We start from the raw sequence: 21,291 nt of genomic DNA, 5'->3' as shown, positions 1-21,291 counted from the left end.
TCCTCCCCTGTAAGGAGGGTTCCTACATTACGCCTTGGGAAGCTTATTTGCAATGATGTGGCAGGGAAATCTCTGCAAACCACAGAGTTTGGTTTGACTACAAACATCCGTGCTGACACTGTACACAGAGGAGATGATGAGGTATCAGGAGCTTACCTTAGACTCATTCTTGCTACAGAGTCTAAAACATTTTATATAAGGGACAAGAACAGCAATAGCATCAGAGCTTTTTTACCTACCGTATATTAGCCAGCCTTTTTCTTTGACCTGTTAACACAGCACTCTGTGTGGTCCTGCTTCTCTCAACCCCTACAAAAATCAGTACGATGTGGATATCATGTGTGAACTACGTAATTCTTAATCTACTTATGTAAATATGGCTGTTGTATACATCTTGTGTGAATACACAGGCTGTTGGCTGGAATGTGTGTGGCTCCTTCACTTATGAAGTTTACTCTGTAACACAAAGATGTGGATGTGACCATTTAACAATTGCAAGCTCTTCAGTTGTTGCTTTGGAAGTGTTTTTGGGGAGCAGTGGTGGGATGGGGGTCTCATGCTGCATTTATACTCTTCTGGTGCTAACTGCAATTTTATGGGCTAAACTTGTCAGGTATCTTCAAAGCTGTATTCCTTAACAAATCCAAGTAACCTGGCATCTTTGAGGCTGGACTTCCTTCGCATCATTTGCAGCCATGAACACTACGTCACCTTGAATTTACCCTGCAGTTTGCTCACACCACCTGCATCTCCTTCACCGTCTGTGTCTTCAGCGACTTCTCAGGTATGCTGTGATGAGGATCCTTTGTGGTGAGGCAAGCTGAGCTTTATTCTGAGACTTAAATCATCTGAGGCAGTTGAATCACCTGTATTTTCAGTCTCTGCTTGCTATTATTTTTCGGAAGTGTCACATAGGTTTTTGATCTTTTATTATTGGAAAAAATATGCCCATATCCCTGTCCTGGTAGTGACCGCTCGCCATCCTTAGGGACCTAGTCCCCTCCTGTATTGGACAAACCCATGAACATAAACGAGCCATTAAAGAATACCTTTGTCTAGTGTTACTCTTTTCTTGCAAAACAAGGTTCTTTCCATTTTTTCTCTTCCATTCTTTCTAATTTGAATTAGCAAGGGTGTCATTCAAGTGGATTAATTAGTTGCAAAATTAGGTAAACTAAATCAAATTAAAGCCTTCTTTAGCCTGAATAAGACAATCCATACCCAAGTTAAAATTTAGTCCACTTTTAAAGGTTATTTGGCTTAACTTGCCTAAGGCCTGCCCTGTGGGAGGGAAAGCAATAACAACAAACAGAATTAATAGCACATTTAGCGAGCTTGGGTTTATTGTAAGTACATGTGCCTAGATCCAAACCAAAAAGGGGAAAGGTGGTTTATGTGAGAGAGTCTCTAATTCTGAAAACTGCTTGCAACGTATTTCATAAGCTTTGGTTCAGTGTTCCAAGGGGCCTCATTATGCAACTTCTGAAACTTGATTTTTTTGCAGAGTTCTGGGTTCTCCACTAATGTCCAAGACCAGAAGATTGCCAATATGTTTGAATTGTCTGTGCCTTTCCGACAACAGCATTACCTGGCGGGGCTCGTGTTAACAGAACTGGCTGTCATTTTAGATCCTGATGCAGAAGGGTAAATCTTTACAATCTTTTTTTCCCCAGAGTTTTCTGTAATTCCAAGCAAATGGTGGGTGCAAAGCAAGTTGTGGCATGGCCAGAATTGATGTAAATATGGGAGCTGAGAAGATTAGTTCTTTGAGAATCCTCTTCTTTCCCGCTACCCCTTGTATTTCTTAATTCTTTAGCCCTGACTCTATAGACATGATTTCAGTCACGTTATTCCAGCCGAGAAGAAGGGAAAGGGGTTCCTGCTGGAGCCCCCAGCTGCCACAGGGGAACTGCTGGAGCTCTAAGGGTAAAATGGCTTTTCTCCATTGTAACTAGAAAATAATTTTCAACATTTAGGAATCTCAGTGGTTGGTGGTTTTAAATGTTACCACGTGTTTCACCTGTGGTCCTGCCAGCTCCTTTTAAATGTAAATTATGCATTGATGAGGCACCTACAGGTTACATAAATAGACAAATAGAGTCAAGCATGCAGAGTTTGTTGGTGACTTGCTGGCTTGTATAGCAAATAATTTTCTGACACAGGAGTGTAGCCTGTAGTCCTGACATCTTGTGTTATTTAGGGCTGTGTTCTGCCTTGCCTCTTTAAAATGGGTTTCAATGGAAATTATTGATTGCTTCCACAGTCCTAAGTCCTCTCGCAGGCATTTTTCTCAAGGTGGACTCAGAAATATCAGCCGAGTCGACAAATGCTGATGATTCATGGTTAATTCTGCCCCTTTACCAAGAGGTCTCAGGAGTTTAACATTCGTTCTGTTTCCTGTTGAAGAAGAAAGTGATGCCATAAATTAGAATATTGTGTATGTACGTAACACACTGCAGTCCCATTTGTTTGGCCTGAAATGGAAAATGCAGCAAATCGTTACTGATGTACACCATCTGCGGAAATCCTTTTTGTAGCAGAGGAACATCCTGCTCACTGGTTAGAAGTCAGCTCCCGTCCCTGACCATATTCGCCCTTGTTCTTAACAAACTTTCTGTTCTCACCTACCTGCCTCTTGACCTCTCTCACCTTGCTGGTCTCAGGGCTTAAGCTTGGACCAGGACATTAATCCCTGCCCAGCTGCACTAAGGAGCCATCAGCATGATCTTGCTGGTGTCCACTGGGGACACAGCTCCTCTCTCAAACCATGTCAAGACAGGAAAAGCCCCCTGATACCAGTTCAGCTCTGGAGATGCATTTTGTTCAAAGATCCTGAGTTTTGGTGGAGGTGTATACCAATAATGCATTTGGTTTTTATTGTTCTACAGAATGAGTGGTAGTTTGCAGCTTATTAGCTCTTCTCAGGATTCAACCTTCTGTATTTGCCCTCATAGCTCCACCATATAAAGTAAACCAGCCTGTTCAGATCGTGCCTTTTAGAAGACTTTTAGCATCGTCAGGTTATTCGTAGAGGGTTTGGCCATCCCTGCCATTAAAATGTTTTGGCTGCCATTGAAAAAAGCTCAGAATTGCTCCTGGTTGCTTTATCCTGCAGCAGGAGTGGAGAGGGATGTCCACCAAGTTGATCATTGTGTTAGAGTTTTGCCTCAGGTCTTGATAGGTGATACAGAGCTTCTGTGTTCTGTCCTTGCTCTTTCTGCAAGATGGGGACAGTCTTTGCAGCAGCTCCTGTTGTGATAGGAGGGTGGATTTAGACTAGATATGAGGAAGAAATTTTTTACAATGGAGGTGATGAGAGCCTGGCCCAGGATGCCCTGAGAGGTGGGAGAAGCCCCATCGCTGGCCCCATCGCAGGTCATGTTGGACCCTGTGGCTCTGAACACTCTGCTCTGGGCAGATGTCCCTGCTCCCTGCAGGGGGTTGGACTGGGTGAGCTGTGAAGGTCCTTTCGACCCAAACTAGTGTGTGATTGTATGATTCTGTGCAGGAAGCCAGCTGGATGTGACAGTTACAGTGAGTGAGCCTAAGCAGCCAGACCCTGAACAGACTGTCTCTGCAAACAGCGCTGTGGTCCTTTGGCTGTTAACTCATACTGCTTGTTTCGTAGTGCCCATGTTGCCCATATTAACTGGTGTTACAGGACAGAAGTGGGAAAGTGGGAGTTTGTCCGACCCTCAGAATTCGGTGGCAAAAGTCAGTTACCCAGAAATGTGAGGTGTTGAGACAGGCGAGGGCTGAGGTAGCAGAGGGGATGGCTGGAGGGCGGCAAGATCGGTTCATTACATTATCAGCCAGAAAGATTAGTGGGCCTTATTTCCTCCTGTTTGCTATGGATTGATCCACCATGGCACCTGCTCTGATCTGGAAAAGTGAAGAAGAAGAAGAAATCCGTGTAGCCCTAGGTTGGAATTGCACTGCCGTGTCGGGAGTGTTTTCCCTATAGACAGTTCTGTGGCCGGCAGGAGAGTTTCCCTTGCAGTGTTAGAAACACAGCTTAGGTGCCACTCCTTCAAAGTAAGACAAAGACATTTCTTTAATCTGAAGGAACCAGTCACTTAAATAAGCATTTCCTTCCTAATTGTTAAGGGTCTTACTAATGACACAAACAAGCAATTGTAGGATCTCATTATGGCTTGGTTAAAAACCTTCAGGAAGGACGTGTAGCTGCAACTAGCTCATGTCCTCCTAGTCTGTACTGGTGTCTGTTTAATCACTTTAAACCCCCGACAATCCAGTCAAAGCCTCTTGTCTTTTTTAACCAGAACTCAACTCTACTTTTCAGGTAAAGTGGATACTGCCTGAAATTCAGCACTTGTTTTAATACCTCAGGTCTGAACATTGAAGCTTATGTTTTGCTAATGCCTAATGTATGAGCTTCCTTGGCTGCGTCATGCATGGGGTAAACTTGTCTTCTTGGCCTGGTTTGCCTACAGAAGCAAATAGCTACAGATATCTCTGCTATTTGCTCTGAGAGAGTTTTGCCTCTGTGTGGTGGCTGAGGGAATTGAAAGGAGCAGAGCGAGTTCTTGAGAGATTCAGGGGAGTTTGTGATTTCAGGGTGCCCTGCAAAAGGGGCTGGTGCTTGGCCACTGCCATTGTTTGCATCTGAATAAAGAGGAAGGCCATTTTTTACTATTTTTCTTTCTATCCCTCCATTTCTTTGACACTTTTTATTCAGAATTGCGGATCTGTGGTCTACTGGTTTGGTTGAATAATTGTATGGGGGGTCGGGGAACCGAAGCAGAAACTTCTGACCATTCGATAAAAGCAATGTTCTGTCTAAGGAGGGCTTTTCTCTCTGTAAATAGTGTTAAATAGAAACAAACAAACAAAAAAGAACACAATGAATAGTTTCTCTAAACCCACTGTCCTCTCAAGTTTCTCTCCCTGTTTTCCGTATTCCCTGAGTTCCCCTAATGGGCTTTGGTAGACTCAATACTTCAGCATAGCAGTAGCTGGGCTTTGGTTTTGTGTGGGAAATATGGGAGTGTTCACAATATATTGGATGTACACCTCCACAGATATTTTTGTACCTTTTACGTGGCGTAGTGAAAAGCCAGCCATTTGTACAAGACATTGGAGATCAAAAGCTGCGTGGAATGGCAGTTTATATGAAGTTAAAAATAAAAACCAGGATTTTTTTCTTTTTTTAAGCCCTTTAGTTACAAAGTATAGTTTGCTTTGAAGGTATTAACTAATCTGTGTGACCCAATTCTGTTTTAACAGTTTATTTGGATTGCATAAGAAGGTCATCAATATGGTACACAATTTACTGTCCAGTCACGACTCGGACCCGCGGTACGCTGACCCACAGGTAAAGGCCCGGGTGGCAATGCTGTATCTACCTCTGATTGGCGTGATCATGGAAACCGTGCCTCAGCTTTATGACTTTACAGGTATTTTATATTCTGTGCTTTGAATATGTGTTCAGCTGCTCACAAGGCCTGAGCGTTTGGCTTCTAAAATTGAACTGCAAAGCCCTTTCCCATTGGATGAGATTGTTTCTTTTTCTGAATTATAACTCTGTCATGTTTTCACATCCATTTCCTAAACTCCACTTGCAAAATGTGTCTTCAGTGACTGTTAACAGTCAAAAGCTGCATTTTCCCACTTGTTTGCATGTGAAAATTGCTGTTTGCTTTGCTTTGGATGACCTCAAATAAGAGTCCTGATTCCTTGCAAGCCCCCAAGAGTGGGATGATTTCCAGTTTGCCCTCCCTGGCAGTTCAATGAAACTAGCACTCTGGAGGGAGACACGTTGAATTTGGGGACTGACTAGATGCTTGTGTTTCTTGACAGAGAGTCACAATCAGCGAGGGAGGCCAAGCTGCGTTGCTGTGGATGATTACGAGAGCGAGGGTGGAAGCATGATAAGCCAGACAGTCGCTATGGCCATCGCAGGAACATCAGTCCCTCAGCTCACCCGGCCCAGCAGTTTTCTGCTCACCTCATCGGTACAAAACTATCTCTCCCTATTCCTTGACCCTCCATCTATGTCAACAAGCAAATATTGACGCATGCAGCTTCTGTGAGGGCTGATCAGTGGCTGATCAGTAGAGACTCATACCAGTGTGCAGCTGGGCGTTACACAGGGAGGCAAAGGGTGAAAGACAAGGGGGAACAAATCACGCTTGCGTGGTGTTGTGCCTGTCTCAGAGAAGGTATAAGAAATTGTAAGCAGGGATAAAAATCAACAGACCTCAGAAAATGGAAAAATTCTCTTTTTTGATAAAGATTATCTCTTTCTGAAACAGTCTGATAAAAGCTGTTGGAAGAGCAATGGTCATTATGAGCTCTAAGCCTTAAGCAAGAATTCCTACTACATCTAAATCCCACCTGGCCAAAGCCATAAAGGGGCCATTCCCCCTGTTCGCTGCGCAGGGGGTGAGTGCTGATTCCAGCAGCAGGCAGACCCTTCCATTTCTCCCTCTTCACTGTACTCCTGCATCAGCACTCCACTTTGCTGGGTTTTAATGCACTCGGAGCCAGACACTGATATGCCCAGAGATAATGAATGGAGACCCTTGCTTAACTGTTAACCTGCTGGAGGTTATTAAAGGCATCTTGAGGCAAAGAGGTATTTGCTGCCTGAACAGAAACTCATTCAGGTAATGTGATTATTTTGGTTCAAACTGCTGCTTCAGTCTTGTGGCTCAACTATCTGTGGGCTCCACTGAGCTGTTGGGTTAGGAAAGAGAACTGTGTATCTCCCGGTGGTTAGGAAAAAATGTCTCTTCACTTCTGCTCCTCTTTGGTAATTATTTAGGCTGGGATGGTAGCTAGTGCAGATCCTTTTAGTGGTGATGGAAGTGTTTGGACATGAAATACAGTGTGGCAAATGTCTTTTTTAGAGTGGCAGGCAGCACTCCACCTTCTCGACAGAGTCCAGTCGCAGCCTTCTGATCTGTCTCTTGTGGGTGCTCAAGAACGCAGATGAAAGTGTCTTGCAGAAGTGGTTCACCGACCTGTCAGTGTTGCAGCTCAATCGCCTGCTGGATTTGCTTTATCTTTGCGTATCCTGCTTTGAGTACAAGGTACTGCTATATTGTTCAAACCTCCTGAAGTCCCTTGTAGGGCTTGCTGGCAAACTTCACACTCCCATCCTTTACATGACTGCAGAAAGGCATTTCCTGCTCTCCTAAGGATTTCCTGTATCCAAAATCCCAGGGCTAAGCACATCTCTGTGCAACCTCTAGCCTTTTTCCACGTTTACTTTTCAGCCATGTGAGTGTCCATGCCTTGTTTTACTTCTTAAGCAGTTTGTGCTGCTCACCACTCATCTGGGAGCTGCTGCAGGGAAAGGGGATAGCCCTTGGTTATCTTCCTTGCTGTTAACAAGAAGAGAGTTTTCTGTAGCGATGCTGGAGTCGGTAGGTTCTCCAGCTAGCAACGAAACCTGTGTTCCCTTCTTGCTGTATGTCTTTAGACAGGAAAAATATTTTGAGTTGTTAATGCTTAGACGATATCCTAGATTGAAAGAATCTTGCCTCATGGTCTCACTTGAAACTTGCAGGGCAAGAAAGTGTTTGAAAGAATGAACAGTCTGACATTCAAGAAGTCGAAAGACATGAGAGCCAAACTTGAAGAAGCTATTTTGGGAAGCATAGGAGCAAGGCAGGAAATGGTGCGAAGAAGCAGAGGACAGCTGGGTAAGTAAAGAAGTGTTCTGTGCTGTCCCCTTTTCCCAACACCTGCTACTACCATCCCCAACAACTATTTGCACCTATCTGTGGTGAGGGATACCACCCACCAAGGTCTTCAAAGAGGCCCCTAGAAAAAGCAGCTTGCAGTTTGCAGCATACTGCAATGGGTCTGCAAAATCTTTACGCTATTTCTAAGTTCCTTCTACAGGCAGTTTGTTTGTTACGTGATGACTTTTGTGTACAGGCGATCACGCCTCATTTATGGGGTGATCTTGCCTGAACTTATTCCAGTGTAGCATCTTTCAGAGCCACCTTCTAGTGTGTCCTGTGCAAGGATCAGAGTGGGAAACAAACTGCCTGATCTCTACTTTGGTAGCTCTGAAAACGCCTGCATATTTCTGCTAACTTCATGAGGCTTGAAATAGTCCATAGTTGGGGTAACAAGCACCTTCCAGTGATTTTTGCTGTTCAGGTTGTTTGGGAGGAAGAATGGCCCAGGAGTTAGGACAAGAATCAGAACTGTGGTTTTGTCTCCTACTCTGCCACAGGTGTCCTGGTAGACATGAGCCGGTCATTGTGGGCTAAGTTAAATAAATATTTTAGAGCCATAATTAATGAATCACTTCAGAGAAATGGGGACCTTTGTACTTCTTTTCTTACTCTGGCCTGATTTGTTACTTGAAGTGCCCCTGCTTTCCCAGCAGTGAGAATAAAGACATAAAGACTGTGAGGTAGGACAGAGGTTCCTGGCACCACCTTGAGAACGTTCCTGTGTGCCAGTTGGGGACAGCAAAATTAGGCTCCTCATGTAGTCCAAGGAAGGTGCTTCTCTTCCCAGCCCTGATAGCTACCTCCCTGATTTGAGGACGATTTGATCTCTCTCTTGGCTCTGCGATGAGCTGGCGTGTGGCAGTGCGCAGAGCACTCTGCGTTGCTCGTTGGTCTTGTGCATACAAAACCTCTGCCTGTGAAGCTGCCTCTCACACCAATCAGCGGTGATGGAATTAGGGACCATGTAAACATCTTGGGTGAGCACCACAGCCTTGAGCTCTACAAAGTCATAGCTTGCTGTCACCTGTCACTTGTGAACAGAGTTGCTACCCGTGCAGAAAATCCAGCATGAGATGACTGCTGTTGTTTTGCTGTTATCCTGCAGAGAGAAGTCCTTCTGGGAGCGCCTTTGGAAGTCAAGAGAATTTGAGATGGAGAAAGGATATGACTCACTGGCGTCAAAACACAGAAAAGCTTGACAAGTAACTCTGCCTTATCCTTCTACATTAACAGTGTGACAGTGCCTGTGAGAACGCAGGGTCTCTCTCTCTCTCTCCTTAGAAGGTCCACGGCAGCACTCCTCTTAGCCCTCCAGCGAGCAGGCTTGGGCCCTCAGTTGGAGCAGTGGCGAGTTGCTTGTAGTCCAGCGCTGCCCTGTCTAACTCCTTGCTTTTCCACTGTCCCTGGCTTGCTTAGATTTTAAAATGAGATTTAAGAAACTGATACAATCCTTTACCTTCTTAAAACGCTGTAGTAAGCTGTAATTTAGCGAGAAGATCCATTAACAGTTTTTGCAGATAGCATATATATCTCATGTCATATTTCCTTTATTCCATAAGAGCATTCTGGAGTTGTCAAAGCTCGCTTTCCTTTCCTGTCCTAATCCATCACTTTGATTGTTTTTCCACATGTGCTGTGCTTTTAGAAGCCACAAACCAGCCAGGTACCGTAGCATTGGTGTGCAGTTCTTATAAATGGCCATTTTATACATCTGCAGACTCAATCATCACAGCGTCGTTTGTGATGCTTGGCAGAGTTTTCAGTGTGTGTGTGCAACTGACTGGAATGAGCTCTTTTTGCTTATTACACCCATTCCCTTTAAAATGCCCTCTCTTGGTGTGGTGAATCCAGAGGGCTCAGGAGTTGTGTCTGAGCTTCGCTGTGCACGTTTTCTGTTTCCTCAAATTGCAACCTGCGGTCTCCATCTTCCCAGCAGCAGAATTGTTCCTAATCCTAGGAGAGCAATCTCCGCCCAAGTGAAGCCCTGGGGAAGCTGAGGAATGGTATCTTCAGAGCTCAGATGGAGATCAGGCCAAATTTTACCCTTGAAGACATTGACGCTTCCTGGAGTAGAAAGTACATGTTCACAGCTTCTAATTGCTTTGTCCAACGAAAGATTGTAATCTCTTGTTGGGTCAGGTAGTGGCTTTTTGTCCAAGACTCCAGTCCCATTGAGGCATTGGGGAAGCCAAATGACCAGTGTGTTTCAACCTGCTAATGAAGCAATGTAAGTACAAATTCCACCATGGGCCAGCCCCAGAGCTGTGGACAGAGTTACACCAGATTAAAATTTGGCCTGAAGAACTCATCTGAGCCCTCTTCTTTTCAGAAGGACTTCACATACGTGTTAGACAGCTGTGGAATGCCTTGTTGGTCAAATGATGGTATCTCACCCCGCAAAATAATCTGCTTAGATAACTCTGCAAACCTGCTTTTTAACCTGTACTTGCTCGCTGTGACCTGGTCCATCACACTTCACTCCTGTGGCACTGCAAGTGCGTCCTGCTTGCATAGGTAGAGTCTGGCCCTTTGAAACCTGAGCCAGACTTTTCACACCGAGAATTGTGCACAGCTAATTGCAGGTGGTATCATTTTATGCAGGTGGTATTATTTTATATAGGGCCAGGCCCCAAGCTTCCATATTCTGGAGCCTGAAGAGTAAGTAATGAGTGTATGACCCAGCTCCCAGAGGAGGCAATATGTGGCAGGGGAGGGTTGCTGTAGTTCAGCAACCAAGAGATGTAGTTCAGGTCCAAGAGATGAGTCAGCTGCCATCGTCTTTGGTGTGTATTTTGCTTGGATTTTGTCAGTTCCCATGGGTCACACTCTTGCTGTGGTCTGGCCTGGCGTGAGTCTGTCAGAGATGGCACCTGTGGTAGTTGGGCTCTTTAAATACACTACCGGATCTTTGCCAAACGCAGCTCATGCCGCTGAAATTTGGTGGTTGCTGCTGAATTGCTGGAGCTACCGGTGTGAGCGGGTGTATGAACTTTGTAAGACTTTCCAGGAAAGTGAGTACCCGGTGTGTAACAGCAGAAGTGTTGTCATTTTTCTTGGAGAGGGAGATATTCTTCAAGAACTCTGATGTAACGTAGCTTAAACAGACAAAGACTGCACCCTCACAGTACATGCTCCGGTTGTACGTACAACCAGTCCAGCTAGCACCACCTCGTGTCCATACACAGCCTGTAGCAAAACCACATGTTCTGTTCCTGGTCGTGCTGCTGCATGCCTAACGATGCTACTAAACCAGTTTTGAGTTGGACTTTGATGCTAAACTGTTGTTGTGCTCCTGGGAGAGTAACGAAGTGTCAGCAAGCGTGATCTCCTAGCATGATGAACGTAAATCCTGTGTAAGTTTGTATGTGTTGAAACAACAAGTCTTTCTTCCTGTCCTTTTAATGGATGCATTGAAATATCCTTGTGGTGTTGTCTGGGTGAAATACATGAATTATAAATGGGAGTTTCCTACTAAAGAGAAAGTATTTTTGACTGGAAAATCTTGAGGTCTGCTTCTTATTGCTTCCTTTTCTCTGATTAGATCAAGGGCAGAGATAGAACATGAGGCGCTTATCGATGGAAATCTCGCAACGGAAGCCAATCTGATTATTTTGGATACGCTAGAAATAGTTGTGCAGGTAAGGATGATTAGAAGATAGAGGTGCAATAGCATTACCATCACCTGGCCAAGCAGCAGTTGGTTAAACCAAAAATGTCCAAGTCCTGCCCTATTCTAACCGATTCCTCTAGTTCCTTCCCAAATCTGCCTCAGGTCATTAGGTTCCAGCTCAGCCTCCTGTACCTGATCTTTGCATGGTGCAGAAAAGCTTCTGGGCTCCTTGGTCTGTGTGCAAGGCCCAGCTATCTCCTCACTCCCCACAGGTCAGTGAGGATACGTGGCAGTTTTGTCCCCGGCTTTCTGTACAGACACAGCCTGGGCACAGGCAGGAGGCAGGCAGGAGCAGGCTGCAGGAGACCCGGGAGTCCCAAGGGTTGCACCTTGCACCTGAATAATCCACGCAGAGGCCAGCTACAGAGTTTCCCTCTAGGAGAACAAGGTCCTCAAAGGTCAGAGCCTCACTGGGTGGAAAGCAGCGTCATTCCACCGGCTTTAGTGCATGGGTCAGGTTTTCATTACCTGGCGCTTGATGCAGTAATGTGACAGTTTTGCAGGGCCAGCTAAGTCGGTAATTTCTTCATGCCAAAGGGCTTTTCAGCAGAGTTATGTTCTCTCTCTCACACGCTCACACAGACTCACAAGGGAGGTTAATTTCTGCTCATGCAACTCTTGGTTTTCTTTTGCCTGCAGACTGTTTCTGTGACAGAGTCCAAAGAGAGCATCCTGGGCGGGGTGCTGAAAGTGCTGCTGCACAGCATGGCCTGCAACCAAAGTGCTCTTTACCTCCAGCACTGCTTTGCCACGCAGAGGGCTTTGGTTTCAAAGGTGAGTTCTCCACGGGTGCTGTAACACCTCCTGAGCAGCACTGATGGACAATGGGTCAGTTTTCTTCCTTTGCATTTTGGTCACTTCAAGCAATTATTTTGGACATTAGTATTGATTTGCAGGAAGTGTGGTCTGGGGGATGATAAAACCTGGGTGGTTTTCATGATGAGTACCTGTATTTCTGCACTTTGGGGTTGATGGCTGCATGCAAAGGTACGGTTTGCACAGCCCAAATGTGGTGTGGGTGTCTGCTGGCCTGGTGGTAAGCGGGCAGAGGCACTTGGCCAGCAGGGAGCACAAGGCACAGGTGGAGTTTAAGCTGTATGAACCTCACTAAAAATGGATTTGGTTTACTGGGCCCATAATTTAAGCTATTTCCCAGTTTCTGTAGGTGAACTGGGAAAAGCTCATTTAAGCCTGAGTTTTTGGAATGGGCATAAATTGGTCTAAGGATGGAGGACGAAGTTGTGGGCAAAAGTGAGTTGCCTTCCAGAGTCTGCGTTGCCTGTGAAAGTCAAGTGATTGGAATTAGCATCATTCCCCTCAAAACAGAGAGGAGTGAACTTCCTCTTAGTGCCAATGTGTGCTCATGGCTGAGGATTGCCCTGGCAGTTTTGTCTGAGTGCTTGCTCCTGTCTCTTCAAGCACTAATCTTCTCATGTGCGGTTTCGCCAGTTCCCTGAGCTGCTGTTTGAAGAAGAGACCGAGCAGTGTGCAGATCTGTGCCTGAGGCTCCTGAGACACTGTAGCAGCAGTATCAGCACAATACGGTCACATGCGAGTGCCTCTCTTTACCTTCTGATGAGGCAAAACTTTGAGATTGGGAACGTGAGTATCCTGCTGCACTTCCTTACATATGAACTGCTTGGGGCTACTGCATGGAGCTCCGCATGGGAAAGAGGCTGTTGGAGGGCTTACCATCAAAACAAACATGACGTGCAAAGTGGAGAGAGCACAAACAGGCACACAGCTCCTTCCGTGGCGTCCTTTCTGAAAGAGCTGTGTTAGTGAAGTGAGTTAGCGACGCTGGGACTTGGTTTCCATTCAGATCTTACCTCTAATTGCATCTTAGCTTGACTCACCCATATGCACTTTAAATTGTCAAGAAAGTTTCCCACCTTAACTCTCCCAGTTGGTATTTTGCAGATGTATGGGTAGCAATGTATCCCAAAGTGCTCCTCCAGACATCTTTGTTTGCGCTGCCTTGGTTACAGTCCCCTACGGTGAGTAGCAGAACTGAAGGACCTGCTGGTTGTGGGCCCAGGGACTGTTAGTGGATTGACAGCAGCGAGTTAACAGTGACTCTAGTTTCTGGGCTAGAGCAAACCATAAGCAAGAGTCTGGAATGAAGGCTGTGTTATGAGAGGGAGCTGAGCATCATCCTCTTCAGAGTATGTGAGAGTAGAGCATGCACAAGGAGAGCGAACTACAACTTTTGCAGGAGAACCTTCACCTGGAACTAAATAATGTGTCATCAGATTATGAAGTTCGGCGGCACCAGGTGTTCATTGTAGTCATTGCTCTGAGACAGCCTTTTCGCAAAACTGGAGTTTTCTTGTTTGTGCCAGGTACCTGTCAGGAGGAGGGTACAGTGGCCAGAGCGCTGATGTTGCAGCAGACCCTTGCGGTGTCTCCAGGTTGTTTGAAATGCCATAACAATATCTCCGTTGCAGAACTTTGCCAGAGTGAAAATGCAGGTGACCATGTCTCTGTCATCCCTGGTGGGAACATCCCAGAACTTCAATGAAGAATTTTTGCGACGTTCCCTGAAGACTATTTTGACATATGCTGAAGAAGATCTGGAACTGAGGGAGACAACATTTCCTGATCAGGTAATAGAAATACCACAAGAGAAGCAATGTGTAGCTCATTGAGAGGCCGTGCTTAAACCTCCGTCTAGAGCTGGAATTTGCATGCATTCCCTGAAGGAGTTACTGGGTTGGGTTTTTTTTAAATCATGTAAGTACATAAAACCCAGGTCCTTGATTTTCCGACAAGATGCAAACAGACAAAAGCTCCCACTGACGGTGGTCCTAACGTAGCCATATGTAGCTTGATTCCTGTTCATTACAGCAGTATATTTTTACAGGTCCAGGACCTAGTGTTCAACCTCCATATGATCCTCTCTGACACCGTTAAAATGAAGGAGCACCAGGAAGATCCAGAAATGCTGATTGACCTGATGTACAGGTAGGGTTTATAACCATTTCAATGCAGGGACAGTAGATGTCAGTGCTCCACATGGTGTTTGAGCACAGCTTAGTACCTACTGCGCTTCTCTGTTGAGAGTGTGAGTTATTGTCTTGCTGTGAACTTTGATTACTTGTCTTTTATTAGCACTTGTTTTACATAGAACGTAATCGTCTTTTAAACTGCTTGCCGTCATTCACATTTCACTTAAAAACAGCACAGCTACTTGCTGTTTGGTTTTGGACTCAGATGTTGCGTGTTTGAGCCCTTACAGAGCTTGGTTTTGGAGCAGTTCTGGGGCTCAGTGCTCGTGGACCAATATGCACTTCTCTGTTGTGTTTGAATGTGGGGTTGACAAGTTCACGCAGCTTATCTTGGGTAAAAGTAGTTTCCATTCCCCAGCAGTCTCTGACAATCTCATCCTCCACCTGCATAAAGACAACTCTACCTGCAGGAAAAACTACAGGATCTTTCAGAACCTCCTTAAACAAAAGGCTTCTTTGTGGTGGTACATATGATGGTCATCATATGCAAAAGATATTCCAGAGCCATGTTAAAATCCCAGCTACCAAACTGCATAGTGTGGTCTGCACAAATGGTCCTGAAGGCTTCTTAGAAGGTGGCAGAGGGCTTGTCTTCAGCAACCATGCAGGTCTGCTGTGATTGTCCCACACCTTTGGCTTACCACCAGTCTCCATCTTTCCATCTGTATAGCTTCTTACCTCGTTTATTTCTAGATAGCCTAGCACTGAGGGTGGCTGTTATTTAAACAGAAGTAACTAGATTCTAATCAGAGGTTTTCTTGTCAATCAGGATTGCAAAGGGCTATCAGAATTCCCCTGACCTACGCCTGACGTGGCTGCAGAACATGGCTGGAAAGCATTCCGAGAGGAGCAACCATGCTGAGTCAGCCCAGTGCCTGGTCCACTCTGCAGCCTTGGTGGCTGAATATCTAAGCATGCTGGAAGACCGAAAATACCTTCCTGTAGGGTGTGTTACATTTCAGGTGAGAGTTGTCCTCTGTAATGTATTTTTGGGGTTTGTCCTCTGCCGCTGAGATACAGAGTATCCCGTGTGCCAGGTGTTACCGTGCCTGCACACTCATATAGCAGCTTCTGAAGACTGTCTTGGTTCCTTTAAGTCTTTACATCCATGAGCTGCGTGAATCCAGTTCTTTTTATTTCCCCATTTAAGTCCCAGGGTTTAGATCTAGCCAGTGTGTGATGGGTGCAGTTGAAAGTGGTTCCTGTGTCTGGTAATATAAAGCAGGGCAATACTGAGCACAGCAAACAAGCACATACTCAGCTTGAATGTGTAGGTGGCCCAGTCCAGGTGGCTTGTGCTGAAGTACTGTGCTGGTTCAGAGGGAAATTAAAGAAAATGCATGTGAAAGCTGTTGCTTAGAAAATGTTAGGATTTTATTGAAAATCAGCTGGCTTTCTAAGTATTGAAAGTGTTGAATGTTAAGTGGAGTAAAAGTGTTTTATCTACATTCTACCTCCTTAGAACATATCTTCCAATGTTTTGGAGGAGTCAGCAGTGTCTGACGATGTTGTATCACCAGATGAAGAAGGTATCTGTTCTGGAAAGTATTTCACGGAAGCTGGTCTGGTGGGATTGCTGGAACAGGCTGCGGCATCTTTCTCCATGGTAGACTTTAATTTCTTGACCTATCTTCAGCAATCTTACACTGAAGGAAAATGTTTTCTCTGTGAGACTGCATAGTTCTGTTGTAACCACTTAACTTGCACAGAGCATTTGGAGTTTTAGTTTAATAGCCCAGTTTGCCCTCTGGAGTAAACTCTGCGAAGAATGGGATGTGGGACCAGAAGGCCTTTGTGTGCTTCCAGTGGCTTTCACTTCACGCTGCACATGTGGGAGTGGACAATAGTAAAGGAAAGCCCATGTCATGGAGTGCCAAAAGTGGATGCAGAAGTCACTTAGGTTGAAGATGTGCTCAGCAGAAGGAGCTGTGCATTTAAGCTTCCATATTTAATTCCTGTAAATTTGGTTAGGATCCTGTTTAGCTTGTGCTCTTGTATCTAAATCCATCCAAAATATCCCAGATTTGATCCTGTTAATCATCTTATTTGCTAGCAGCAATGCATAATGCAGTAGGCTCTTGATTTCAAGGGTAACTGAGGGTTTTATTCAATTCATGTACGGCTATATTTTAAGAAAAGGTGTGGATTACATCACAGCGGTATCTAAGCCACCTCTTCATTTTGCAGTTTTGTAATTTAAATGCTGGTAGTGTGTATTATTCTTGCTGTTGAATTGCTGGAGCAATCTGATGGACCTTATTTTGTAGGCTGGCATGTATGAAGCAGTTAATGAGGTTTACAAAGTCCTTATTCCTATTCATGAAGCTAATAGAGATGCCAAGAAGCTATCTACTATTCATGGTAAACTCCAAGAAGCGTTCAGCAAGATCGTTCACCAGGTAATGACTTGAATTCTCAGCTGCAATGTGAATTGTGAAGAAACTTCAAATGCTCAGTGCAAATAAAAACTACCAATTAAGGAAAACCCATTTTAATCAGATTACATGAGAGTTGTCATATGGTGATTTTTTTCTCTCTGGACATTTAACATGAGAAACACGAGAGCAAGTAACATCAACATTTCATTGTGAATTCAGAAATACCCAAGAATTAAAAATTCCGATGTCAGTTTATCTTTCCATTAGTTATTTTAAACTGTGTTTTGCATGCTGGGAAAAACACCATTGTGTCGTGCCTTTAGCCTGGTAGGTAATGTTCAGAAATGTTGGGGTTTTGTTTGTCTGTTCATAGTGTGGATAACCTACTGAAGGAACCTTTCTGAACTTAGATGGTGCAAAATCCAAAAGCTGAGGTGCTGAGTATTTGGTGAGAGATGTCAGAAGTTACCAGCCTTCTCAAAGCTCAACAGACCTCAGCGGAGCAGGAGACAAGAGCACTTGGCAACTCTCAAGAAGCACATATTGTCTTCCAGGAGAGGCCTGTTGGGTGCATGCCTTTCTGTCAGGGCAGGCGAGGACTCGGCAGACCCTCCTCCAGTACATGGCAGTGCTGCTCCGAGCTCCCTGCCCCAGTCAGCTTTCTGGTCATGGGCTGCTGGGTACATCGTTAGTCTGTTGGTGTCGTTGCCTGTACACTGCCATCAGCTGTGCATCGATTTAATAGGATCCAGCTGAGGTTTCTGGTGGTTTTCTCCGTGTTCTGGCATTGCCAGATTCCTGAGATTAAATGAACCGATAGAAGACGATCACTGAGTGGCCTTCTGGGCCAGAGAAGGCCGGTTTGGATGCATGATGACTTAGAATCGTTGAAACTGTTTCAGGTTAATGATACCTTACGTTGATGGTCATGTTTTGGCCTTTGAAACTTTTCTTTTGGTTTCTGTGACATGCGCTTTTTACTTTTTATTACACAGAGTACTGGCTGGGAGGTAGGTAACTCGTTTTAGTTAGTAAAGAACACTAATAGATTTTTCAGATGACTCACGCCAATGCTTGCCCACATGTGCTAGTTGTGGGTATTTCTGTTGCTGTCTGCTGTTACAACAATTCATTAACCAAAGAAATACCAAAACCCGATTGTGGTTGTAGTAGGAAATTCTTCATCCGAAGCTGTAGGTAGTGCATGGATGCTGACGTGTTCCACTAATGAGGTTCTTTGGTGAATGAGCCACTGTATCATCACTAGTTTGTTTTTACAATTTGTTTATATTTCTTTTCATCAGTATTGACACAGAATATCATCCCTTCATACCATATTTTCACCCCACCCGCAGGGGTCGATTTAAGCAATAATGCTCAGAGGTACTGAAACACAAACCCAGTTGACTGCAGGTGCAGAGCATGTCTCAGAGGATGGGCTGCTGCAGTCTGTTCATTCAAGAGCAGCTCATTCATTACGTCACTGTTTATCTGGCAGTAAAATAGCTCGGTTGTGTTAACTGGAGTCAGTTTTGCTGCTTTCGTTTTTGTAGAGGCTGTTTGCTCGCATTTCTACAACACACACCATGAGAACCACACATTTGGATTAAAAATAGACAAAGCAGTCGGCTTCATCTGCAGTCGCGCACAGCACAGCGGGTTTGGTAACTCAGGCCCTAGTCCCCTCGACTCAGTGGGTACAGGAGCTTCGAGAAGTCTCAGAAGACATTTTAAATGTTTTGTGACTATGAGGTTACATGATTTGCTTAGCCTTCAGCTGTCCAGGTTATCTCTGCTTTTCTGTGAACCAGGCAACTCGGTCTGGGCCATCTCACTCCAGGTTCCCACCACAGGGGAGCGTTTGAACCCGTGCTTCCCAAACTGCGGACAAAGTTCTTTTGCATTGTGTGACACAAAAAACATGGGCTGCTGATGTCTGACCGTCAGTTTTAATTCTGGCCTAGCAAGAGATGAAATTCTGTAGCTAAAAAGTAAACCCTGACCCTTAAGGGCTGGCCCTGTAAATCATTTGCTTGTTCCTGTGAGAAGTCCCCGCAGACAAGGGAGCGCTGCGGTCTGGAGTACGTGTCACAGGAGTGTAAATGATACGAGTCCAAGAGCCAACAATTGTGAAGGCCTATGAGCATCTATTTTGATTAGTCTGCCCCTAAATCGACCCCTGAAGAAACTCCTACCATTGGTTATGAGTCTAACATCGCTCAGTCATGTTTTACTGCATGGTAAAAGACACCCATGGTTTCAGTTCTCGTCTGTCATTGTGCTCCTTCATTGCCACACTTTTCCTGATCTTTGTGCTTTGTAGCTTTCAGATTTGTTGCATGTTTTGCCCTTTTTCCTGATTTTAAACACTTTAATTGATGCTCACCCTTTTTAATTTTGAAGTTTATTTGCTGCCAATTTGCTGCTTGTTTGTTTTTTGGAATTTCCCTAATTAAATACTTTCTGTTTTCTCCTCTATTGCCCTGGTTGCTGACCCTCCTCCCCACTCTTACTATTGTCTGTTGTGGTAAGTTCCTACTTGTGGAATTTTTTTTTTCCCCTTCTCTTTTTCCCCTCCCTCCCCTTTTTGTTTTTTGTTTTACACTGTGGAAACCCTAATTTCATTTTACCAAAGAGCTATGCCAACAGCAGGCCCCCCCTCATGTCACAAGGGAAGCAGTATTGCCAACTACAAGCACTGAAGTATCCTGAGTCTGGCACCAAAGCATTTCTGAAACCTGCTTAAACAAACCAAGTGGTGGGTTTTTCCGCTCATCTGTTTGTTCATTGAATAAATGTTGAATTAATTCTTTTTGTTTACTTGCCAGTTAGGAAAGATCTTTTCATGCTCTGCCACAAGAATTCAAAACTGCTTTTTAAAGTATGCAGGGTGGGGCTGCCATCGAGTAACAGGACTCCAGGAGCTGGTACTTTCAAAAAATCAATATTAGGCGGCTTGTAATTGGCAACACTGCAAAGGACCTTGGGTTAAAATTGAGCAGGAAAAGAACCATGCTCAGTTTGGTAAAGACGGCTGGATTTTATGTTCCGCACAGTGTGTACGAAGGAGTCGCTTTTCTTGCTCTGTGCTTAAGGCTGACTCTGCTTTCAAGCGACTGCTGTTTTGTTGGTTTTGGTGATGACAGCAGGCGATCACTCTTGGATCTGTTTTTTTCAAACCTTGTTGGCAAAGCTTTTTGTGTGCGTGCAAGAGATAACTCTAAAACTTTGTTGCCAGCAATTTTGAGAGGTATTTACCATGCATAATAACAAATCATGAACCTTCATAAATCATGGTGGCTGTTATCTGCTCTGCCAGTTCTGTAATGGCTATTCAGTGTTCACCTTCATTCTCTTCTCCTCCCAAAGACCTATTATTTTTCATAAAATAATAGGAGATAAAATGCTTTTAATAATTTCTCCCTCATATCTGTGTTTTTAGCTCTTTTCAGAAACAAGACCATGGAGTAATTTTGAGCTACTTGTTTTGTCTTCAGTACTGTGCTTAGATAGACTTTGGGACTGGCTGAATTTCAAAGACCCTAGAGCCATCCCGTATCTTAATGCCAGGCACAAAACTGAGCTCTCTGATCTCAGGGCACTGGCAGCTACTGAATTGTCTGTGTGAGGTACAGAATGACCCGGAGGTGTTTGCTCTCCTGAAGGAGTTTGTTTCCATCCCCTTGCTTCCAGGTACGGATCCCCCAACATGAGTCACGTACACGTCCAGGCTGATGGATCCAGGGCTTTGTGGGGAGATGCTTCTGTTGCCTTAGGGGCTAACCAGTGCTCCTCACTGCTGGCTTGTCTCCCTGAGATCCTTATAACTGAGTTTCAGCAGCTGGGTTTATCAGGAAAAGCCAGTGCAACTGGTCTTCATGGCGTTGAAACGAATACCTAAATTGGGAGCTGCCTTTGCATGGGGATGCACTGAATCTCACCTGCGACTTCCTAATGCCCCAGCACTCTTATTTTATTTAGTAAATGCACCAGAACTCCGTGTGAATTTATGCTGATCAACAGACAGCATACTCTTCCTCCCTCATTATTTTTACAGCAATACAAATGAGCGCTGCTTGTAACAGAGCTGCCTGGGCGGATGTCCCCGTGGCAGATACTCACCAGGTTAGTGTTAGGGACCAGGTTCTGCTACTGCTTCATACCCTGAAAGTCACTTGCCAAGGAAGTAGGAAGAAGCACATGAATTAGAAGAGCAGCAGCATGTCCCCCATCGCTGGGGCAGGACCCCACCAGCTTCTACGTGGAGCATGCCCAGGCCCCATGTAAGGCTCTTTCGTGTGGCAGTGCCCCTTAGGCAGACATGATGCCCCCTTGGGAAATGCTTTGGGAAAAGAACCATGGAATCACAGTCTTCTGCATATGACGTTGAGACTGAATTGAAAAAAGCTAGCACAGGAAGCTGGAAATGCTGGGTGTTGAGGGATTGTAGCATGGGTAACATTGTCCAAAGCTGTGGGTTTGAAAAGGGAGTGAGGAGTAATTAAGGGTTCAGAAGGCGG

The 21,291-nt window shown here is 44.9% G+C and overlaps 1 protein-coding gene across 1 annotated transcript in view; it reads left to right on the top strand.

Annotated features, from left to right (window-relative positions):
* The window catches only part of DOCK7 (dedicator of cytokinesis 7), a gene marked incomplete at its 5' end in the record, with an annotated part of 82,239 nt that overhangs the window by 48,143 nt on the left and 12,805 nt on the right, over nucleotides 1–21,291 (top strand). The window contains 16 exons of the mRNA XM_010137083.1: nucleotides 614–784; nucleotides 1,505–1,644; nucleotides 5,248–5,417; nucleotides 5,821–5,975; nucleotides 6,873–7,055; nucleotides 7,535–7,670; nucleotides 8,821–8,917; nucleotides 11,257–11,353; nucleotides 12,025–12,159; nucleotides 12,835–12,987; nucleotides 13,833–13,991; nucleotides 14,249–14,349; nucleotides 15,163–15,355; nucleotides 15,856–15,999; nucleotides 16,661–16,792; nucleotides 17,767–17,781. Of these exons, the coding sequence (XP_010135385.1) occupies nucleotides 614–784; nucleotides 1,505–1,644; nucleotides 5,248–5,417; nucleotides 5,821–5,975; nucleotides 6,873–7,055; nucleotides 7,535–7,670; nucleotides 8,821–8,917; nucleotides 11,257–11,353; nucleotides 12,025–12,159; nucleotides 12,835–12,987; nucleotides 13,833–13,991; nucleotides 14,249–14,349; nucleotides 15,163–15,355; nucleotides 15,856–15,999; nucleotides 16,661–16,792; nucleotides 17,767–17,781 (2,181 nt within the window). The remainder of the gene's footprint in view (nucleotides 1–613; nucleotides 785–1,504; nucleotides 1,645–5,247; nucleotides 5,418–5,820; nucleotides 5,976–6,872; nucleotides 7,056–7,534; nucleotides 7,671–8,820; nucleotides 8,918–11,256; nucleotides 11,354–12,024; nucleotides 12,160–12,834; nucleotides 12,988–13,832; nucleotides 13,992–14,248; nucleotides 14,350–15,162; nucleotides 15,356–15,855; nucleotides 16,000–16,660; nucleotides 16,793–17,766; nucleotides 17,782–21,291) is intronic.

Source organism: Buceros rhinoceros, unplaced genomic scaffold (genome assembly GCF_000710305.1).
Source record: "Buceros rhinoceros silvestris isolate BGI_N320 unplaced genomic scaffold, ASM71030v1 scaffold4165, whole genome shotgun sequence".
NCBI classification, from domain to species: Eukaryota; Metazoa; Chordata; class Aves; order Bucerotiformes; family Bucerotidae; genus Buceros; species Buceros rhinoceros.
Note: the sequence above shows the minus strand (reverse complement) of the source record. Positions and strands in the feature narration are given on the sequence as shown.